The sequence below is a fragment of the Lathamus discolor genome, chromosome 4, assembly GCF_037157495.1.
Source record: "Lathamus discolor isolate bLatDis1 chromosome 4, bLatDis1.hap1, whole genome shotgun sequence".
In the NCBI taxonomy this organism is placed as follows: Eukaryota; Metazoa; Chordata; class Aves; order Psittaciformes; family Psittacidae; genus Lathamus; species Lathamus discolor.
In genome coordinates, this window is record NC_088887.1 from 65,834,405 (window position 1) to 65,856,798 (window position 22,394).

At 42.0% G+C, this 22,394-nt stretch overlaps 1 protein-coding gene across 3 annotated transcripts in view; it reads right to left on the reverse strand.

Annotated features, from left to right (window-relative positions):
* MCF2L (MCF.2 cell line derived transforming sequence like) overlaps positions 1–11,396 on the reverse strand; it is a 159,290-nt gene extending 147,894 nt beyond the window's left edge. For 2 of the 3 annotated variants that reach the window (XM_065677897.1, XM_065677895.1), the window contains exons 1-2: positions 11,250–11,332; positions 1,919–2,117 (exon numbers count right to left, since the gene is read on the reverse strand). In XM_065677897.1, coding sequence (XP_065533969.1) covers positions 1,919–2,096 — 178 coding nt within the window. In that variant the 5' untranslated portion in view covers positions 2,097–2,117; positions 11,250–11,332. Of the gene's footprint in view, positions 1–1,918; positions 2,118–11,249 lie in introns of all 3 variants that reach the window. The other variant, XM_065677900.1, reaches the window with a different exon arrangement.
* Positions 11,397–22,394: the final 10,998 nt, after the last annotated feature.

The window sequence follows — 22,394 nt, forward strand, 5'->3', positions numbered from 1 at the left end:
TGTAAGCCTCAATGAAAAATCTGCTGCACCTCAGGCCAGGAAACTCAGTCCAGAACTTCTTTCAGTAAAGCTCATATTCCTTTCACATGGACTTCAGCGACAGAAAGACAGAAGCCACAGCTAAAAGGTGAAATTAACGCAGTCAAGTACATGCAATATGTATATACACTCAGTTCCTGGTCCATCTTCACTGCTTTGATTCTGAGCTATTCAGCTTACTAAGCTTCCTTTGTAGATCAACCAGTCAACCGTTGATTCACTGTTACATCAGAGAATACACACGCATCTTAGTCTGAACCTAACACAGCTCCCCCTGAGTTTCAGGAGAGGACTAGCAATTTCCCATTTAAAAACCTCCAAATGGCAGAAGGCGGAACTACCTTTCCTCTGACTTCATACTGTAGGCCTGCCTTCCCAGGGTTTGCTTGCTTCATCTTCCACTACAGAAGCAGCATGCTAAAAAAACTTCTTGAAATCTCTTAGTCTAGCTTAAAGCACTGAGATGGAATCAAGTACAACTAACTCATCTCCAAAAGTGGTTTGTTTCACTAAAGATTCCATTAAGAACAGGCTAGAGACTGCCCAACCTCTTTAAGCAGTCTGTTTAACAAACTCAACAATTAAGTCTAAACCTCCTCTGCAGAAATCAAGTTTGCATTTTCTGGTTCATATTGTGTTAGATATGGACAAAAAGAAAATTAAAACAAGCAGATGTCCACCTTCTTCTGTAACTTACTATGCTCTCCCCTGGGAAATCAGAATATGTGTGCTCTCCCTTCTGTTTCCTTTTGCAGTCTAGATACAGCCTCCTTATTTCCACAGGAGTTGTCTTTTGTAATCCTTTGACCAAACCTGACATATTCCTCTGTAATTTCTGCAAGTGGCTTTATTGCATCTTTCCTTGTTGCCTTCAAAAGAAATCTTGTATTCTGGCTGAGACATGACTAGTACACAAATAAAATGATTAATCACAGAATGGTTTGGGTTGGAAGGAGACCATAAAGATCATCTAGTTCCAGCCCCTCTCTTAAAACCCAGAGCACAATATGAATCATTCTAAGCCAACATCATTAGCTCATACAGTCTAAAAGAATGAGCTTTTTTTCTTTTATGACAAAGAAGTCATATCGGGCCTTGTAATTGTACATTAAAAGCAAAACTGTATTAGAGTGAATTTCACTTTCCTGCTTTTGGATCATCTTTCCATCTTAGAGAGATCTGAGCAAATACGTGTAGATATTTTCTAATTTTACTTAGAATGCTTTTTAAAAATGTATTTAACAAAATTAAATGAAGATGTGTTAAAAGACCAATTGTAATGAGATGCAACTGCTAATCAAATATAGAATTATAGTCCATTTGTACTAGTACCAAGACAAATGCCACATAGTTCATACATCAATGCAATAACCTCCTGCATAGGTAAATGCAAGATCAAATGGTACAGGAGAAAAATGTATTCTCAATCCCTGTAACTAGCACTCCCTATGGTTTTCTGTTCATGGACCACAACAACAAAACAATGTGATAATACACAGAGGTATTCTGTACTTGCTTCTCAGCAGTTTCTCTTGAGTACAATTTTGAAACTGTAGTAACATAGGTCAGGTTTCTCTGGGATGCCTTTTTTTTGATAACCAATTAATTTCTGGAATCATTGTAATTTATTGTAACAAGCACCAGGCCTCCTTGAGTAAAGGTCTTCACTCTTCACGGGCTGCTGCTAAAAGTTCGGTTTTGTGCTGATATCGCCCTCCTCCAACTAGCTCTCAGCTATTCCTCTATTTGGGCTCCTTGGCCCACTTTCACTGCTAGTGATGAGACATCATTGCTAGTATTCTTCAAGCCATCAGTCCTCTTCTTCACACAGTTTGGCAGCCAGCTGGACAATTGTCAAAATATACTATATTTCTCTCACCTGCTGTGCTTTCTGGCACATCTTGCTTATCTTGCACAAGCTGCATGATATCTGACACTACAACCTGATGGCTTGTATCTTCCTCTTTCTCTTCATTAGAGTGGTTGGCTGTTGAAAAACAGTTGCAGCTTCCAGATTCTTTGCATGGAATCAGCCTCCAATACCAATAGTCAGACATGAAAATGCTATGAGTTGATCTCTGAAATTTAAAAACAAACAGAAAGTCATTGCTCAGCAGAACAAGTCAATATTTATTCTATAAGCACCTGCTAAAATCCAGTCAACTAGGTGAAAGAACACCCCAGAATATGGACTGTCAAAAAGTGAAATAATGTAAGAATAATTTTTGTTTTGTTTAAGAATAAGATACTATTATTCCCATGATACGGGATGCTGAAATCACAGAGTTTGAAAGGTACACAAACAGATTAATCTTGACACAGGAAATGTGGTAGGAGGAAGATGCTTTTGTTTCTAACACAACACCCAGGTCTTCAAGGCTGCCTTCTTCCTGAGCAGATTAACCTAGATCCAGCTAATTCCCAGGCTTACTTGTGCTTACACATAAGAGAGCAAGCATGTTCTTAGACACCTGCAGGTTTCTCAATTTACATATACAAATGATAGAACTACAATGTTTTTACTCTTTACCTAAACAAAAATCACCTCCTTCTTGCAATTACAACTAAATCACTATAACCTGCAAAAGATTTCTTCCACATAAGGAAACAGCTTGAGCCTTCCAAATACTTACAGTTGGTAAAAGGTATTTGTGAATTCTGCAAAGAGCTAGCAAGGTGTCATTTCTTAAGGAAATTATACCACATCCAGAGATGGGTTTGTTCCCACTCTCCTGAGGGCATATGAGCAACAAGAAAAATGGCCCAAGCCTCCAAGCTCAAGGGACCTGAGCATGCTTTCCCAAGTCTATCTGCAAAACACCAATCCCAAGCAAGGGAAATGTACATCACTCCAGGTAAATTTAATGTTTTTTTTGGACAAGGAAGAGATGCATGATCTCCGTTTGTCTCATGAGCATCTAAATCTGAGTCTTTCTAACATATCTGTCTTTCTAGCTGCTGATTAGCTTGAGCAAAAGCATCACTCCAGGCTATAGATATTAATGATGATTCTCTACATTACATTTAAAGGTGGCAGTTTTACAGACCTGAAGAAAGCAAACTCCATTTTAAAAGTCTTCTTAATATAAAAAGGTTATCTGCTTCAAAGGAAACAACAACAAAAAAAAAAAAAAAAAAGAGGACACCCTCTCCTCCTCCCCCATTATTTAGCACCAGATCTCCCAGGAATCACCCATGAAGGATAAAGTACTCGGTCACTTACTACATTACTTCAACAGAAGAGAGGATTTCCAGATAAAACACTGTCTTTCAAATACTGCTGCAAAGTGCATTTTGTTTCCAGTTTAAAGACAGTCATTTTGTTTTATTTTAGCCAACACACTGCCAGTGTTCTCAGTTCTCCCTTTGCCTATTGAAAGGCTTCTAGGCTTTGAAACATTTGTCAGAGGACAGGTAATGCAGTGAAAGCAAATCACTCAGCTCTTTCTATAGCTTCTGAACCCAATGAGTACAGTGCTCACAATCTCCTTGCCATACAGGTACTGGCAGTTACAGCTGTACTAAAGTACGTACTTGCTAGTAAATAATGTACGTGATACATAGTATGTACTTTTAAGCTGCATCTGCCTCTGCAAATGACATGTCACATGCAGTGATGGGCACAAGCATATGCATGCACTGGCATTTAATGAAAGAAGAATTTCTTAGCACTTCAATGTTGGTTTAGTTTTGTGGAAGCATGAGGGGGTGTCTTTCAATTACCCTTGCACTTGAGACATTAAATAGATTTTACTTCTGCAAGCCACCTGGCAAAGCTTAAAGTTTTTCTGTCCAGAACCTCTCCTTTTTTACCCCCATAATTGGGGCACAGATGGGGAAGTCTCTTCTGAAGGAGAGAAAAATCCCAGAAACTTCCAGTAGATCTTCCCCTGCTCTCTTCAGTGCAAGGTGAACTGAAAAGCAGATGGATGTATTCTTCAGTAGTCAGCAAACGACCCTAGGAATAATCTTTTGATTTATTGCTTTTCCTTAAGGAATGGAAACTCCTGAAGATAACCAGAAATAATTATATCCAAGCATGCAGTTTGTGAGACACATTTGTGACCTTAATCCTACTTTAATTAATTAGTTTTCTGACCCACTCATCATATTGTTTTTTAACAGCAGTAATGTGAACTTAGGTTTAAAAACTAAAGGCTTAAAAACTAATTTTTTAAGCTCAGGGAATCAGAGGGCAAAGAAGTTGAGGAAAAAATATGAGAGGGTCAAGATATAATCACCACTTATGTTTTTCATACTTTTATGAAGAGCAGCAGCTTGCAGAGACATTTGCAAAATTGACTTGACCAAAATTGCCTGTAAATAGGAAAACATATATAAAGGAGGGAAATCCATTTGCACCACCTCAAAACCCCAACTTTTGGCTTAAGAGCTGTTCGAGAAATGTTCTGAATAGTCACAGCATCCCTGACAGATATATGTCTACTTGGATCACTGCAACAATAGGCACACGTAGCTTTAATTTTTATCTCAAAACATCCAAAGATAAATTAATGCCTTCAACCAGCATAAAGACTAGGCTGATGTACCAAGAAAAAAACCAACAAGAATGAAACCTCCATTTGATATTTACAGGTCTAAACAACTGCTCCTGAATCTCACTTTTGCATGCGAAAACCAATACTGTTTGTGGGTTTGGGTTTTTCTAATTTGTTTTAAAACAGATTGTTGACATTAAAGTTGGTAAAATACCCAAGGAAAAGCAAGGTCAGAATTTGGAGCCATTTGTCAGGGCTTGAAGGCACTGATAAACTTCACTGGCCCTGATCAGCCTCAGCCAGGACCTCTGCCATGGGCTCAAGAGCTGCACGTAAGTCCAGCTCAAGGCCTTCAGTCCCTATTTGAGCTATGCCACTGACATGCCTGTCTATAGCCCTGTCTCCTGAGCAGGCCTACAGGAGACTGTAGCTGCTTTGAGCTACCTACATCACAGCCCTGCTTTGAGTCCTGGCTCTGGATCCACCCCTGACTGGACTTCCTGGAGGGATCGGGTTCTTTGTTCACTGTGTCAGAGACAGCAGGTAGAGCCTGGTTCTGGTGGTCAGACCAGTGTCCTGGTTGGTAAGTCTCTGCTGTGGCTGCCCTCAGCTCCTGCCTCAGCCCTTCTTTTGTAGCAGTCCTGCTCTTGCTGCTCTCTGACACCAACTGTTAAGGTACAACATACTCAAACTCAGATAAAGACCCACTTCTCAGCTCAGTGAAGTTTATAAATACATAAACCTAATGGGGATACAGCACACAAGGGTATGTGGGACTTGGCAGAGCACATTTGACCAACGTGACAGCTCCTTACCACTTTACGAAAGCAGGCACAGATACATTACTGGTTTGGTATATGCTCTAAGGTTGGGAAGGAGAGAAAGTCCCCAAGAACATAGTAGGTACAACAGGTTGCTGTGAACTCACAGTCCCAGTGTAAAAGCTCTACTCTCCCCCTGCAATGCCAGTCACTTCCAGAGGAAACACTGGGGTCACCATGCCCCCATTTACTACAAATAATTGCCAGCTATTCTGATATCAATAAAGCTATGCTGCATGATTTGTCTGTAAGGTCTGGCAGCACGCTAAATGGACTAGATCTTATCTTTGTAACTAATCACCTCTGGGGCCAATAATAAATTAATATGCAATATTAACAAGTAATAGGTAATGTAACTACATAGCACTCCACACTACTTAGCTAAGGTGCAAATGCTTCCTGAGCCATTGCTTATGAAATTCAGACAATAGAGCAGATTTTGAAAGCAAGAGTTCTTAAATTGCCATTACTTTCCACACACACTTTAGTAAATTTACTTCAGTTTCCCATCCAAAATCCCCCTTTAATTCAAGAGTAGCACCGCAAAGGGAGCAGTTAATAATTATCTTCAAATGTAAACTGGATGCCTTACATAGTATGGTATCTCAGAAACTTAAATCCATATTCTCCAACCACTTCACTGCGGCTGTTAAACCTGACTCCGAGGGTCCCTGTTGCTGTGGGCTAATTCATTATTACCGGATTTCTGTTGCTGCCACATAGTGCAAGTTCTTCAGCTATTTCCCTGGTTATTTAGGCAGGGCATTATTTCTAGTCAGGTGTAACACAGACATTTAAAAGTAACTCATTTATAAGACCATTTGTCTGAAGTTTTCATACTATCCTGTGAATTACCACCCTAAGCATTTAACCACTGGAGTTTTTTACCATGCTTTCATTACCGTTCCATTTAAGTCACTGGGGAAAACTGTATTTGTGTGGGGAAAGCTGGTCCTAATTTAGCACTTACTAAGATTTCACACTCTTATTTTCCATATACATGGTGACACTTTAAACAGTTTTTTGTTAAGAGCATTGGAATAATGTGTTATCCAGCATGAACAGGCAGGCTTAAACTTTGAAATTCACCAAGCTCAGTACATCCCTATCAACAGGGATAAGGGGAGTCCATTTGATGAAGTAAGAGCTCATCTCTATACCTCTCAAGTCTCTGCAGGAGAACTGGACCAAACTGGACACCCGTGTCTGTACAGTACTCACTAACGTTGCTCCATTTTAAAATGGATTAAAATACACTGAATGGTATTTAAACCCATTAATGTTGTTCTGATGAGAATTTTAAGTGCATGTATCTGAGAAACAACATTCATTTCAATTTTTATGCTTTGCAATACTGGCCAGTCATTGATCCCATTGCCCAGTACACGAGCAAAGTACAAAATACATAAGATACACATGCATTACAGCCCAGGTTCCTCTAACCTAAATTCAGACATTAAAACCAAGAGATCGAGGTTAAGAACCTACTTGACCTATAAGCCTTCAGCATTCACTGGTGTAAGAGATATGCATCTCCTGAGGATCATCATCAGCCCCTCACATTGACTTGAGAGACCAACACAACCTGGGTGAACTCGAGTTTGTATGATGAAAAGTCCCACTCTTGTATACATTACTGACAGAGTGCCACAAAGAATGAGTCATGTAATAAAAACAATAAAGCATTTTAGGATCTCAGTAAAGCCTATTAAACTACTCAAATTCTGCTTCTGGAGATATTGTATTTCTACTCTTGCCCCTCCCCGAGTCCTTTCACATTTCGTTCAGAAAGACAAAAAGGGAAAAACAGCAGCAACAAAGCCCCAGACACTCTCATCTCTCTCTGGGGCACATAGAATACCCTTACATGTTTTAAGCCAAAATCAATTTAAAGACTAATTTTTTTCTCATTTGGAGCTTTATTGTGATCAACATTTAACTTGAGCACTAAGTCCTTCAAGATAAATGTTCTCTTTTTTATTTAAAAGCCTTTCATAAAGCATTAGAAATCATCAACAGACATGTAGAAAATACTAATTTCAAAGAAACTGCAACAAGACTATTTAGGAAAAGCTAAGCTGGGGCCTCTTCAAAGAAAGAGAAATATATCAAATGCGTTTCATATGAGAAATGCTTTCTTATTTATTCAACTTTTCATCTTATAGGTAGCCACTTCTCTTCTGAGGAACCCTTGCAAGTTTAGATGAAGTCCCTCAGCTGCCTTCCTTCCTCCTTTTGGGGCAGCCACGTGAAAAAAGTTCATCTTTTGTCAGTTAACTCAAAATCATGCATATATTCAGACATCTAAAACAAGAATGAAAAGGTAAATACACACACCACAGGGTAGACGAGTTCTCCCAAGGTTTGAGCAACCTTCCCCACTGCCTGCCTACACCACTCCGCATGTAACCACAAAGTAGCTTCAAGTACTCAGTCAAATTCTCTCTCTCTTTTCAGATCTACAAGGCCAGGGTGTCCCAAGCTGCCTGCAGACCATCAGATTGGAGCACAAGGGCATGGGAACAGCTTTTTGCAGGTATGAAATGAGGTATGGACAAAGCCAGAAGATCCTCTTCTTCCCCCACTAGCTGCATCTCAAGTCCCTCAGAAACCTGGACCTTATACACACTTTATGTCTAAATTTGGATCTACTACAGGAAAAAGCAGAAGCTCTCAACTTTAATATGGTACTGGAACTGTGGCTTGCTGCCCATTTTGCACAAATTTCATGTCTAATGTTAGGTGAAATATCTTCCCTGTTTTCAGCAAAAGAAATCAGAGTCTGAGGAGTATTGGTGTAAATGTGAGAAAAGCACTATATTACAGAATTCTAGTTGCCTAGAGATCATTATTAGCAAAAGCATAATTTCCTTAGTCTTCGAAACTCCCACCAAACCACCCACATTTCTGAAAACTACGCTTTTAGAATGAGGTATCTACATTTCTTCTCCTCTTGCTCCCACATACTGCCCCCATACACTAAAGTTTCTTTTCCCACTCGTTTCTCCTACCATCCATGAGAAATCAAACAATCACACTAGTCTGAACATGGTGTCCTCTAAAATGGCATGGAGGAGAATTTACATCTCTCTAAAACTGTTCACAGTGTGTATCTGTTTCCGCTCAGATCACATTTCAGAGATTTTTCTCAAGACCCTGGAGAATGATAAACTAGGTTTAATTTTTAAATTAAGCCTGAAACACAATAGATGCTGATAGTGCCATGCAGCATCCTGTGGAGAATAAGGTGGTTATATGCTTGACCCCTTATTTCAAGGGGCTGATAAATCTCCCCTTATTCAAGTTGTTCTCATGATAAACCTCAACTCCCATCTCACCAATGCGTTATTATTGCACATACAAAGCCTGGAGAAACACAAGACACTGCCACCAGCATGAGGTAACTATGCAAATACCACTTGTGTAACTCGGAGGTACCCATAGCCAGGCATGCAAATCCAGACTCCTAAACTAATTCAGCTGAAAGAAGCAAGATATATGCTACTTTCTGAAGGTCAGTGAATACATGGCATGTTCTGTATATTTTTAATTTATTTGTCACAGAATTAGAATATTAGCAGTATCTCTTGAAATCTGAACTTTGAATGCCAAAGACCTTTCTCTGGAAAAAGCTCCCAGGACAGCATCTTTGTTCAGTGACCGTATAACAGGAGTACGTGCTTTCCTCAGCTTAGCGGACACAGGTTTCCAAGAGATCACTTGGGTCATTTCATCCCACCGACTTGCTGACAAATATATAATAGGTGTCCAGTTTCAAAGGGCTCGCACAACATCTACTCCACAAGTCCCTTCTCTTTCTCCTCCCTTCCAACCCCTTGTCGCAGATCAAAAGCATTTTGCAATAACACATAAAAAAAACCTCAAGACTACAGCTTCCGCGGTCGGCCTTTTACCATAACACACATGGGGGATAAAAAGAAGAAAAAGATATGGCTGAGGTTTCCTAAGGCTCAAAAAACCTTCCCTACTGCCTGTCTGCAGAGATGGAGAGGGCTGCCACTATCCTGTGTCTGCAGAATTTGTTCAACAGAAGTGCAAGGTGAAGGGGATCCTATAAGAAGGAAGAGGTACGTTCTCTTCTGATCTGTTTGGTATTAATTTTCTGTTAATAACCATGCTGAATACTGCCTAATGAAGTTGTTGTACATTCACCTAGCAGGATAATTCTGTTGGAAACAACAACTGACAACAACTTTCACCTTGAAAGGAGCACTGTATTAAAAGTTTCAAGTAGATGAACATTTGAAGATGATTAAACCTAGTATCTATTTTGAAGGTCCTGCAAAGCCTCAACAGTGCACACAGGTGGCTGCCTTCAAGACTGGTTTTACAGACATCTTTTGTCATTAAAAAACAGCCCTTCCACGCAGCTCCTGCAATTACTTTTGTATAGCCCAGTCCTGGATCAGTGAAGCGTATCACTTCTGGAAGCCATCTGAAACACAGTAATTTCAAAGTTCTTCAGAAAAAATAATCATGTGATGTGGCCCAGACCTCCCTACAGAAGGGACAAGGACAGAAAGGAGGGCTGTGTGGCAGCGGCCAGGCTCAAACCCCAAGAAACAGCATGCAACATAACAGGTATGAAAACAATGTTCAATTCTCTACCCTACAACTGTGCCTTTATTAGGCATGTGATCTAGTAGCTTCTTAACTAGGGTCTAAATCAGACTTTTCCTCTCCCCTTCTACTTCAACAACAAGCTGTATAACTTTGTTTGGAATTCTATTACTTATCTTTCAATACACTAACCAAACTTGCACTGGGTATCCTGCTACTGAACATTGACTCTTTCACTCTCCAAGCCAGAAAGGCTGCACGTGTACTAATAAATTCTGAAAAGCATTTGAAGTTTGTCATAAAAAGGCAACCTACGTGACATCTTTTAGAAAATAAGCTTGTTTTCTTTTTATTTGCTTTCTGAGCCTTCACTATTCACATCCTCAATCATTCTAAATTCACTATATTAGACTGGCTTTAAAAATGAAATAAAGTGTTTGCAAGAGCAAATCTACTACTGAGTCTACCAAGATAAAGTTTTACGTTCTTTTACAAGGTTTTTGGCTAAAAATATCTTTTAAACAGTATTTATTTCTGGCTTTTAGATGGCAAACACATTTTTTTCCTTCCTTTGTAGATACAAAAGGAAACAGAAATAAATAAAAAAAATAATAAAAAACCCCAAACAAAACAAACCTACAGACAACACAGCTGGCTAATGTAATAGCCCAGCCTCAGCTAAATGCAAAATGTAAATAAACACCACAAGCGGCAGAAACATCCTATTTTACAATCCGCGTGATTAACCATTGCAGGTAACACCAGCCAACAACACCCCGCACCCGAAACATCTTCTTCACACCAGGGGAGCGCTTTGTTTCTCTAGTTCGGGGATGCTGAACCGATCTATTCCAAAACCGGCAGCACCAGCCCCGCTCGCAGGGCAGCGCAGGGCACGGCGGGCTGCGGCGGGGCAGCTCCAGCCACCCCCCCCCTCCAGAGAAGAGGGGGCATCCCGGGGCGCCCACCGCATTTGGTTGTTTATCCGCCCGTTCCCAGGCAGGCTACCGTGCTTGCCTTTGTTTCGCTTCCTCCTCTAGCCCGGACCTACCGCTACCGAAAGATAGGGGATAAAAGAGAGAAAAAAGACTCACCCACACCCCTCCCCGGCGAACACTGCCCTCCTCCCCGAGGAGTCCCCGCGGCCAGCAGTGAAGTCCCACCGCCTGTGGCCGGTGAGGGAAGCCCGCCCGCCCGCTTTCCTTCTCTCCCTCCCTCCCTCCTGCCCGCAGGGGAGCACTGCCCCCGGCATGACGGCAGCGGTCCCCAGGGGCGGGCGGTGCGGCGCTGACCGCCCGCCTTCACTCACCTCAGCGCCCTGCCTGCGGAACCAGGTGGCAGCTGCCGCCGGCGCTCCTCCGCTCGCCCTAGCGAGTGGGGCAGCGCCTCCCTCCGGGGCTGGCGGGGTGGCGGGGAGGTGCCGTGGGGCCCCGCCCGCAGCCGGCAGCGAGAGGCGGTGAGGGGCTGCCTTTTGTCAGGGCGCCGTTCCTCTCCCCAGCACCGGCGCCCCGCACGCGTGCACAAACACACACCCGCCGCCGGGCGTGCTCCTGGGGGAAGCGGCCGGAGGCTCTTTGTGTGGCGGGGAGCGCCGCTCTCCTCCCCGCCCCGGGCCCGCCCGCCGCCCTTTGCTCAGGCACCTGTAACTCCTCTCCCGGCCGCAAACCTGAGGCGGGGAGAGGGGGCACCTGCGAGGGCTCCGAGCGGCCCGCGCCCCTCGTTGTGACCCTCGATGCCGCTGGGACCCCGCTGAGGCGGGGGCGGGGGCAGCGCGTCGCCGGTCCGTTAACGGTTGGCTCTGAAGGGAGGGTTTTTAAACTGAGGGCTCAGTCGTGCTGAGTCCTGCACAGGCACCCACAGTGTCGGAGTTGGGCTCTTCACGTGCCTCTTCCTCGGGAAAGCGGGTTTCCAAGGAAAGTAGTTACTGCCTCTAGGAGTATCGCTTTGTCTTTTGGGAACTGCGATAATAGCACAGATGTACGGCCTGGCCAAAGTTTTGCAGCCGCGATTCTGCCGTTTCCTGGTATTTCAGTGTTCAGCTTTCAGCGTTTTACTTTGCTTTTATCCCTATACATGAAGATAACCACTTTTGGTGTTTGCATCTTAATCAGACAACTGAGCAGCTGGAACTGGATTCGGTTTTGCATTATGAAAAGAAAAAGAAAACAAAAAAAGCCACAAACCAACCAACAGCATGAATTTGTTTTCTTATTTGGGTATCCCAAACAATAAGAACTTTGCCTATAAGCAAAATAGTGATGATATATCAACATCCAGAGGATGGGTGCTGCAGAGAAGGTGAGTGCTTCAGGGGAAGCACCCAAGATGTGTGCATAGCTCTGAGCACACAAACACACACGCTTCCGAACGCCTTCTCTCAGACAGCCAGCAGTCTTCCACACTACTCTCCACATCTCTGTTGCTGCAACAGTGATGGTTTACATTCCTCATAACCAAACCACAGGTTTCGGAAACTAAGTTTCCGGGAAGAGTATCCCAGGACTAAGGACAAGGAAGGGTTACCATTTACTTCTTGCACTTTTTTGAGTGAGAGGCATTTGATTTTCAGAAATTCATCAGATGACAGAGACATGCTGTGTACAGTTGTTGGCTTAGCCTGAAATGCTCTTTCTTAAAGCCTGGTGACCCACGGTAGAGCCAGGAAATGGCTTAAAGAAACAAGGTTTCAGTGTCCAGTGGCTTCTTACAGCAGCTTAACCCAAAACGGGGGTCAGACAGAACCTGAAATGCAAGGAGGTAATCAAGTAGCCTTAGCAGTAACCATGCTCCATGAGATACCTCATGCCACTGTGTGCAATGGGGAAAGCTGATCCTACGACACTTCACTGCAGAACGTGGGATTCCGTGGAAAGAAAGTGTAGATTTGGATAGGTCACTGTTTAGTTTATTATTTGTTTTCAGTACCTCACAAGGATGTTTTCAGTGTTGCTTGTAAAGATCTGGCTGGTTGTCCAGGGAAAAGGGCCAATTAATGATGACATGAAAGAGCAGACGGGACGCTTTAATTTGGAGATACTGTCAAAAATAGCTTTGAAAGAAGAGCCTGTGAAGCACAGGGGAGACGTCAATAAAACTTACAATTTAGATTTCAGTTCTGTTTGGTGTTACAGGCACTTTTTGATCTCTATAGCTACCCCTATAGCAGTGGACTGGGATAGGGTTCAGGCTTAAACCATGGCACACGGTCATCCTCTACACTGTTTCCTTGGTGGCAGTGTCCCCAGCGTGGTTCTGTCCTACCAAACTAGCAGTCTCTGGAGCAATTCCCAGTGCAGCTCATGGTTTGGGATGGGCCAGGGGCCGTTCGCAGCAGACCATCTGCATGCAGCTGACCTATTTCAGGAGACAAGAGAGTTTAGTTGTGCATATGCAAGCCATGCTGTGCCAGCTGGTTGCCGTGCCAAAGGACAGTGCCTGACCTGCTTTATTTGCAAGTAGAAACATGAGGGGCTTGACTTGTGTGATCACCACTGTGTTCTGTGTCAAATCAGAACCTCACCACCGGCTGATTTCAAGCAATGAGAGGTCAGGTCAGGCAGAAAGATCTGAGCCTTCTTCGATCAAGCAGGATTTCTGCAGAAATCTCTGCACAAAAGAAGGCACAGTTCCTTTGGCTAGTAGTGTCAGAATTGATGGAGAAATCTATCTCATTATGAATAACCTTTCTTTTGTTTCCTCAAAAATGTTATTTCTTCTGCATTAGATGAAATATAACATTGGCTTTGATATGAATGCTGTAATCCAGCAAAAATACTCTTTTGTTTCTGGCCTTACGAAGAAGCAGGACTGAATTTCAGCAAGGCAGCAGTTAAGTTTGAAGCAAATGTCAAGCGCAGATGGCATTTAGGAGTTCTGAAGAAATTAATAACTAAAGTAAGTAAGCCACTAGAGCAAATGTGTGCTTTCACATTACAACAGCTGAAGGTAAAAGTGGGTTGGAATGAGGTTGAGATAACTTAAGGTATACATCCTAAATAGGAGTCGGATGGGGTTCCTAAGAGTTGTAAACCAATGAAATATTATGGCTCTTACAAAAATTGTATATGGAGTACCACCTTCAAATGCATGGACCTTCTATTTCTGGTGCCCTGACAGTGTGCAAGTGCTATAAATAAGGGGGTAGTTTTGCTGATTTTTTTTTTTTTTTCATTTTTTTTTTAAACCATCTCATAGCAAAGCTGGGAAGAGAAATCCCAGAAGGATCTAACAAATGCTGAGGTGCTGGATGTGCTCATCTATTGCACAGATGTTGCAAACTGAATGGACAAACTCTGCACTCACTGGCATAGCTGTGCTTTGGGAGTCAGGTTGAGTACTTGCAGTGAAGGGCCTTTAGTTCAGGAGTTCAGTTTTCCCCATTTAGTGCCCCAGGCCTGTTGCCAAATTTCTCTGAAGAACACTCTAGAATGCATTTAAATTGTAAGGAGTAAGAAGAGGTGTACAAAGGTATCTAGATAGTATCTCTGTTTAGTTTAGAGAAGACTGAGAGGGGATCTCATTAATGCATATAAATATCTCAAAGGCAGATGCCAGAGTGGTGCCAGACTCTTTTCAGTGGTGCCCAGCGAGAAGACGAGGAGCAATGGCCATAAACTAAAATACAAGAAGTTTCACATCAACATGAGGAAGAACTTCTTTACGTTGAGGGTGGCAGAGCACTGGAGCAGGCTGCCCAGGAGGTTGTGGAGTCTCCCTCTGGAGACATTCAAAACCCGCATGGATGTGTTCCTATGTAACCTGCTCTAGGTGGCCCTGCCTTGTCAGGGAGGGTGGGCTAGATGAACTCCAGAGGTTCCTTACAACCCTAATCATTCTGTGATTCTGTGAATGGGGCATCATTCTTGTGTGTGCTGTGTGGCCTGGTGCGATTCTACACGCACGTATTTCAAGCAAGAGCAGGACTAACTACAGTGCTGTAGGAAGAAGTAATGTTAGTGTAAGCTATACCCCTTTCTGCCAGTTACGAGGTCTGGAGGGGCTCCAAAATGGCAACAGGTTGGCTTTCAGTGTGAGATTACAGGAACTATGTCTCTCAAATATCTGAGACCTGGTCTAAGCCACATGTAATACAGAATCAGAAAGTGTCTGTAAAGTCATAGTATTCTGCTGAGAAAAAATACGCAGAAAATTAAGCCTCAAAGCTGTTGCTTGGAGAAGTTCTCCAGGGTATGCTAGGAACATTTTTGAAACATGATGAGAAAACTAGTAATGATTGTCCACAGGGAAGAAGAAGAAATTCAAAGTTATTCTTTTATGGGGTTTTACATAGACTGACAATGATTAACTTTCTTATAACTGTGGCAATAACTACCAAATGATGTAAAATAAAATTACAACAAAGGCAGTCTGAAAAATAATAATCAGAGCAACTGTAATAAGCACAGGGCTGAAAGATTTATTAGTGGCAAGTGTAACGGAAATGTGATAAACTGGGAAAAAGAAGAGCCCAGACTTTCAAGAATCCCATTGGTAGGCTGCACAGTTCCATGTTTTTTGCAAGATGTGAGCAAAACATGTTACCAGAAAACCTAGCCTGTCTTCTTATTAAACCATGAACATTAACAAACACGACTCATAGGCTCAGGGGACATGGTGCAAGCATACTCTGTTTTCTGATGGGGTAAAGCAGCTCCAGAAATTCTTCCTCCTCTGGTATGAAATATTTACCTTAAACCAAATCCTAAGAACTCACTAAAAATAACAGCAGACTCTCCATAAATAATAGAAAGACTCTTGATTTTAGAGTTACTCTATGGCTGAAGTGGAATGTGCTAGAAATACCATCATAGCCCATAGCTGTCCTTTTAGCCTATAGTGAGTCAGATTTTATTAAAAGGGTGCTGCTGAAGATTCAGCTTGCTACGGCTGGATGATGATTTTGAACCCACCAGAATTCTTAACGAAGCACAGGATGATTGCCATAACAAATGGGATTGCAGCTCAAAAAGAACTGGCTTGGGGAGGAATTTAATGGACAAGACACTCAAATCTGTGCATTGAATAGGAGGAAAGCTACATGGAAAAAGAAATGTGAGCACCAGCTGCTCCTCAGTGCCCTTCCTGAGCTCATTTTGATCAAAAAGCATTGCACTGTAAAGCACTGGGCTGTAAAAAACCAGGTGGTAGCACAGGAGACTTTTTCAGCAATGTTAAAACCTGTGGGAAGACACACGGGGGTCTGGAAATGAAGTCATTCATTGCAAGTCTTCTACCATTCATTGTCATGATCCCCTGAGCCAGTCACTGGAACAAAAGTGAAGATGTGCTCCAGCCTTGTAAGAGGAACGAATAAGCCAGGAAGAACGTAATCTCCAGGGCTGATAAGGGGGAATCTTTTCGTGTGGGACCTACCTATTGAAAGGTGGTAGGAGATCTGTAGTGCTAGGAGCAGGGACTAAGGGAAACTATAGTTAATGTGGAGGAAGACTCTTCATTTATATTGCTCTAAAAAGGCAAATTAAAAACTCTGAAATCCCACAAGGGTTTTCTGGGATTTCAGAGGTTTCAGTTCTAATCAGAGTTTCAGAGTTTTTCTTTCAGCATTTTTCATCCTACTCGAACCAACACTGTGTGGAAAGCACTAGTGGCACAAAGCAGGCAGTGTTTGTGCAGTTGCTGCTTTCTATAGCTATGCTGCCTAGCAGAGGTTCCAGAAGGGGCATGAGGAGCTGCGTATGACTCTTCCTCAGCAACTTGATCTCAACCACTTGTCACAAGACAAAAGGTGGTTTCCTACAGGCATAGGGAAATCTACAGGGCAGCATCTCCCTGTACGCTGATTTGGCAAATATGTGAGATTTCCAGCAAATTCATGCTGGAAGTGCCTATGGAAAATCTGTCCTGTTGTTTACATTGGTGGCTGGCACAGAATCAGACTCTTGCAACTTCTGGTGCCCGTTAGAGCATATCCGATGTGTGGAGCATATGATTCTCTTTCCTCTCCTCCCTTCCTTACTTTCAGGGTTATAAGTCAGACCAGGCCTTTAAGTAGCAGTCCACAGCCATTAAAGGCGTTGGGAGGACTGGGAGATCTGCCTGTAATCCAGAGTGGGGAATACATCTAAATGGAAGGAAGAAGATGCACTGGCTGAAGACCTGGGACTGTAAAGATGCTTAGGTCCTACAAAACCCCACAGCCTCAGGCTGCAAACACCAGACCTTGACAGGTAAATAAGATTAGTGTCTAATCTGTGTATTGGGGACATGGCCATGGGCAACAAAAATCATGTGGGAGGATGAAGCTGTAATTCCATCCTGCTAATGGCTTGTGCAAGAGCCCAAATTCTATCCTTCACTGTTCACATTTAATTCTGTGCGTCTCTGTGTCTATGTTGTCATAGTGACAGAAGGCATTGAGAATATTTTATCTTTTTTTTTAGACATGGATGCAAAACATCCTTTGACATGTATGTTTTCATTCCTTCCCAGCTGACTTTTCTCTTGCCCTTCCTAAGAGTTTAAAAAAGAACTGAAACCTTTTAATGGAGTTCACTGTGCTTATATTTGGTAATGTTGGTGAATACATTTTTAATGTCTGACAAACAAATATAATACACACTAAAGGGCTTGGGCTGAATGTCATGATTAAAAGTATGCTGTAGGTACTATTTGCTCTTATTCTCAGTGTATTGTCTCAAAGGGAATCTGCTGCTGGCTGATGTGGGAGCTTAGACACCTGCGTTGTAAACACACTGCTCTAAGTATCTGAACCTGAACCTACCACCTAGGTTCTTGGATTGTATTTTGGTGTTAACTTGTTCAAATACACAGCTCCCACTTAACTCCTGCCTTGGCTTATGCAGGGAAGAGGCAGAGAGGAAGGAGGAGGGTGGAAAAGTTCCTGGGACTAGAAAGAAGGTGTGCTTTGGTCTGCAGTATATAAGGAAGGGATTTCAGAGTTACGCGTGCCTGTGTCTTCTGTTGGAAACACAAGCTGTAGACCACAGTTTTGGGCTATACAGTGCGAAACAGCTGAAACGTAATGGTGAAGACTAATAGTTAAGGAAAGAAATTGTTTGGGACTGGACAAAACCATGGACTGTCTTTAAAAATATTTGTAAGGAAGAGCATGTTAGTTTTGACTGCATCCCATGGTGGTAGAGAATAAATGGATTCAGAATAAATGGATTCACAGCCCATGAACCCTGTGAAAAGAGTGATGTAGCATGGCAGGAGATGAAATGTCTGTGAAACAGTAATGTAAGAGATGAGTTGCAGGCAGATGTTCAAAATGGAAGTTCCATGTGAGGATGCCTGAACTATACTGTGGATCAGTGAAACTTAGTTTTAGTTACTCTATTACTTCCCTAATTCCCAAGTCAACAGGCGAACAACTGTAATGTCCACCTACGGATGAGAAGGCAGAGCAGTAACAAGATATGGCAGGACCTATACTGCCTGGCAGCTGTAGTCTGCGCTTTTTGCACAACATCCACTTTCCTCTCTAAATCAGTAGAATTCCAAACATACTGTCTTGGTTCAACACCTGGACATAAAATTATTACAAATCAGAATTGGTAAGCATGCATCTCTTGGAAATGTAAAGGGAATGTAAACCTTCATAAACTGAAGTGGTTAAAAGTTAATCAGGTGGTTGAATATTAACCTCATGAAAAACATGAGTACCGTCTCGAAACCAATTATTTACTGTTCTAAAATAGCAGTGGCTCTTAAACAATGAGTAAGGGTGGAGACTTCTCGAATGAGAAAATTAGTTGCCACTGAAATTAAGATAATCTCTCAACTTTCTCTATTTCACTGTTCATATGTATTTGGAAATAAAGGTTTGGCAGATGGTTCTCATGACCTGCATGCAGAAATACAAGATGCCAAAGTGGAGTGCATGAGTACTATTCAGATAGGTTATGACGGAAAGATTTGTGGGCTCAGGATGGTGGCATATTGCCCAAAGTTATTTGAAGGATATATCGTGGTGGACGCAGAACCAGATCAATACGAGGGAAATATATCTTTCAGATCTAAGAATTTATTTGAAGGGGATGGTGTTAGAATTTAAACAGCCATTCCCTGTCTACAGGACCTTCAAATCTTTGTCTTAAAAATGCTATCACTCTTAAAAGAGACCCTTAACATGTGAGTGGTCAGGTAATGTGTCACTCAAGCCAAAATCATAAGATATAGGTAGTTTGCAATAAACTCAGTGGGTTAAAAATTCTTTTTTTCACCAACACTTTCAAATCACAACTTTTCATTAGGAAAACAAACAAAAATAAATCCATGAGACCATGTATCCGTTTGGAGCAACCAGCTCCATTTATATGGACTCAGTAGAGAGAGGGTTAATTTCCAAAACATGTTGAATTTTAGTAGATAAAAGGACAGATGAGCTTATTTTGAGTCTTCATTTGCTTAGAAAGAGACCCCGGAAAAGCAAGAGAGCTGTGTGCAGAAGGAAGATGAGATATTATCTCCCATGTGACATTCACACAGTGTGCATTTTGTGGTATTTGTCGCACATGTTTGAGTATTTCTTGCACAGAAACAACCCAGGAAGTAACCGTTGTGGTGGTGACCATAAGGCTTCAGACCTGCTGGTTTGTCTGCTAAATGCTCCTCCGGGACAATATGAAAGAGAGAGAGATCTCGTCACCACATACGGGACTATGCTTTGCTCAAACATGGCAAGAATGGTTTCTTCCTTTCATAATGAAGCATTGAGTGCTAAAATAGACTTCTGGGGGAAAGGAGGTACCCCAGCATGTTGGGTACTAGGTAGGAGGCAAGAAAGGGGAAACGTAAATATATGTATCCCATTTCTGACCTACAGGGAGAAAAAGAGTTGAGCAGGCATTAAAGTTTGAAACCCTGGTCTTACTCTCTAGGTAGACAACGCTCAGTTTCATCCAGCTTTTTCTTCCTTTCCCTCCACATGCACATTTTTTACTTACTCAAAGGTGTGGCCCAGCTAACCCCATCCCTTAACTATGTATGCTCGCTTTTTCTGAAGTTCTTCCTGCTGGCTGGTTGAAGCAGTTGCTGTTCTCCAAATCCCCTCAAACTCTGCATTACCGATCAGACTGCATACAGCACAGCACTGGCGTGGCCTCCCTTCAAGTCCTGGCTGCAGTTTTGGGCCTTACAATATATAAAGGATGTGAAAATATGATAATGTGTCCAAAGGAGGGCAACAAAGATGCTGAGAGGACAGGAGGAGATGACTTCTGAGGAGTGCCTGAGGACTGTTCAGCTTAGAGGAGCCTGAAGGGTAACCTCATTGCTGTCTACAACTACCTCATAAGGGGAGCAGAGGTGCTGGTTCTTCTCTCTGGTGTCTCACGACAGGGTGCAAGAGAACAGCTTAAAGCTGTTCAGACTGGACAGCAGGAAAAGTTCTTCATGAAGAGAGTGGTCAAGCACTGGAACAAACTCACCAGAGAAGCAGTCACAGCCCCAAGCTTCTTGGCATTCAAGAAGCACTCAGACAACTCTTAGATCTATGGCTTAACTTTTAGGTTGCCCCAGGTGGAGATGGACTCTGTGGTCCTAGCGGGTCCCTTCCAACTCAGGATGTTCAGTTTTACATGAGAAACACTGGGAGTCACCTTTTGCTTAGTTTTACGACAAGGAAACAAGATCAGAGACCTCAACACCCTTCCCCCCACCTCCCTTCCCCCCATACTCTTGAAATGCCTGTAATATAAATTACTATATTTAGGCCAACTGATTTAGCCAGCACTGGTACTATGATTTACAGAATCTTTTTAGTTGCTGCATATTAAAAGTTCTTTGCTGCAATACCATGAATTCAACTTTTCTGTGGAGATGGCAGCAGAAGACTGCAAACTGTGTACAATCACAAAGATTTCAACTAAATTTGTCAGCTTTAGGAGTAAAATCTCATGTTTAGAAAAGTGTTCTCTAGAGGTTACCTTATGTTTTACACACAGCTGGAAGTACTTTCTGAAATAAAGTCAGCATACCACTTGCTGGTCTTCAACAACCTTGGACCTGGACTTGTTTCCCTTCCTTTCTAAAACTCAAGTGTTTATTAGATCGTAAGATCTATCTTTCAAATTAAGTTAATGTTTCAGTGTGAGGTATCTTCACAAGACATGTTTAAAATCTGAATGTAAGGAAGTGTTGATGTGCATTTTGAACAACTGTTAACACTGCTTTCCTTGTTAGGAACAAGCAGCACATCGGGTTTTCCCACATTAAATAAGGAGAATGGATGTTAACAGCTCTTCTGATACAATCTGATCAGGGAGCCTCCGAGCCCAGCAGGACACTGCATCCTATGTAATTTTTAAAGGCTTAATGCACCATGAGATTTCTTAACCAAAATGAATAATGGAGAACAACAACGAACCTTTTGATGATTTAAAATTGAATATTACTCCTATTTGTCTCCTTTAAATGGAAAATTAACACTTAAAGCAGTAAGAGTCGCTGCTATTAATTTACTGTAGAACTGATCACACACTGTAATTCTCTGTTAAACACATCTCAAACTAGATGGGGACATCAGGCATCTGATAAACTGGTCTACATAATGAAATGATTTAATGGCTGTATTTGGTTTTATCCCTGTCCTATCACTTCATGCTTATCACTTCCCCATATAAGTGAAGCCTTTGAATGGCTACAATTTATGCTTTAGCATTTGAATGAAATTAAAATTAAAATTAAAAGATCTGTAAGTATGTGTAAGGGAAATGGACACACCAACAAAGCTTCATTAGAATCATAGAATGGTTTGGGTTGGAAGGGACCTTAAAGATCATCTAGCTCCACCAGCCCTGCCATGGGCAGGGACACCTTGCACTAGACCAGGTTGCTCCACGTCCAGCCTGGCCCGGAAGCTGAAGGCCAGGTTGGATGGAGCTTTGAACAACTTGGTCGAATACTGTTTTTAAATTCCTGTAGAGTATCACCTGAGGTCACTGGGATACGCAGAAAACAAACCCAGGGAACTTCCCAACCTATCTCACTTCATATAGAAATAACTTTCAGGAAAGATTTTATATAGCAGTATTGCACACAGTGCAGGAAAAAATAGAGTCTTAAGAAATGTATGTAATGTAAAAAAGTTTTCAATTATTTTTACAACTTACTAAAAGAACATAATTTAAAGAGCTGAAGGAAAACAAAGTATTCAATTTAGAAGACTGTTCAGAAACCACTGACTTGCTATCCTTTTTTCCTATAAACAAACATATTTGTACATAAAATAGTTGTCTGCTTATAAAGTCATCTGTTCCTCTTGCTACGTCATTCTTCCTGAAATCCAGATGCATCACCACATTTTCTTTTCAAAACCAGTTTCAATATTTCTATCTAATTGCAATTTATGCAATTTTTTTTTCTTCATTGCATGAACAAAGAGAAAAACATCTTCCATATTTACCTTTTCCCCTCAAACTACCTTCTCCTGAAGCTCATTCAATACAAACACAAGAATTCTTGATGTACA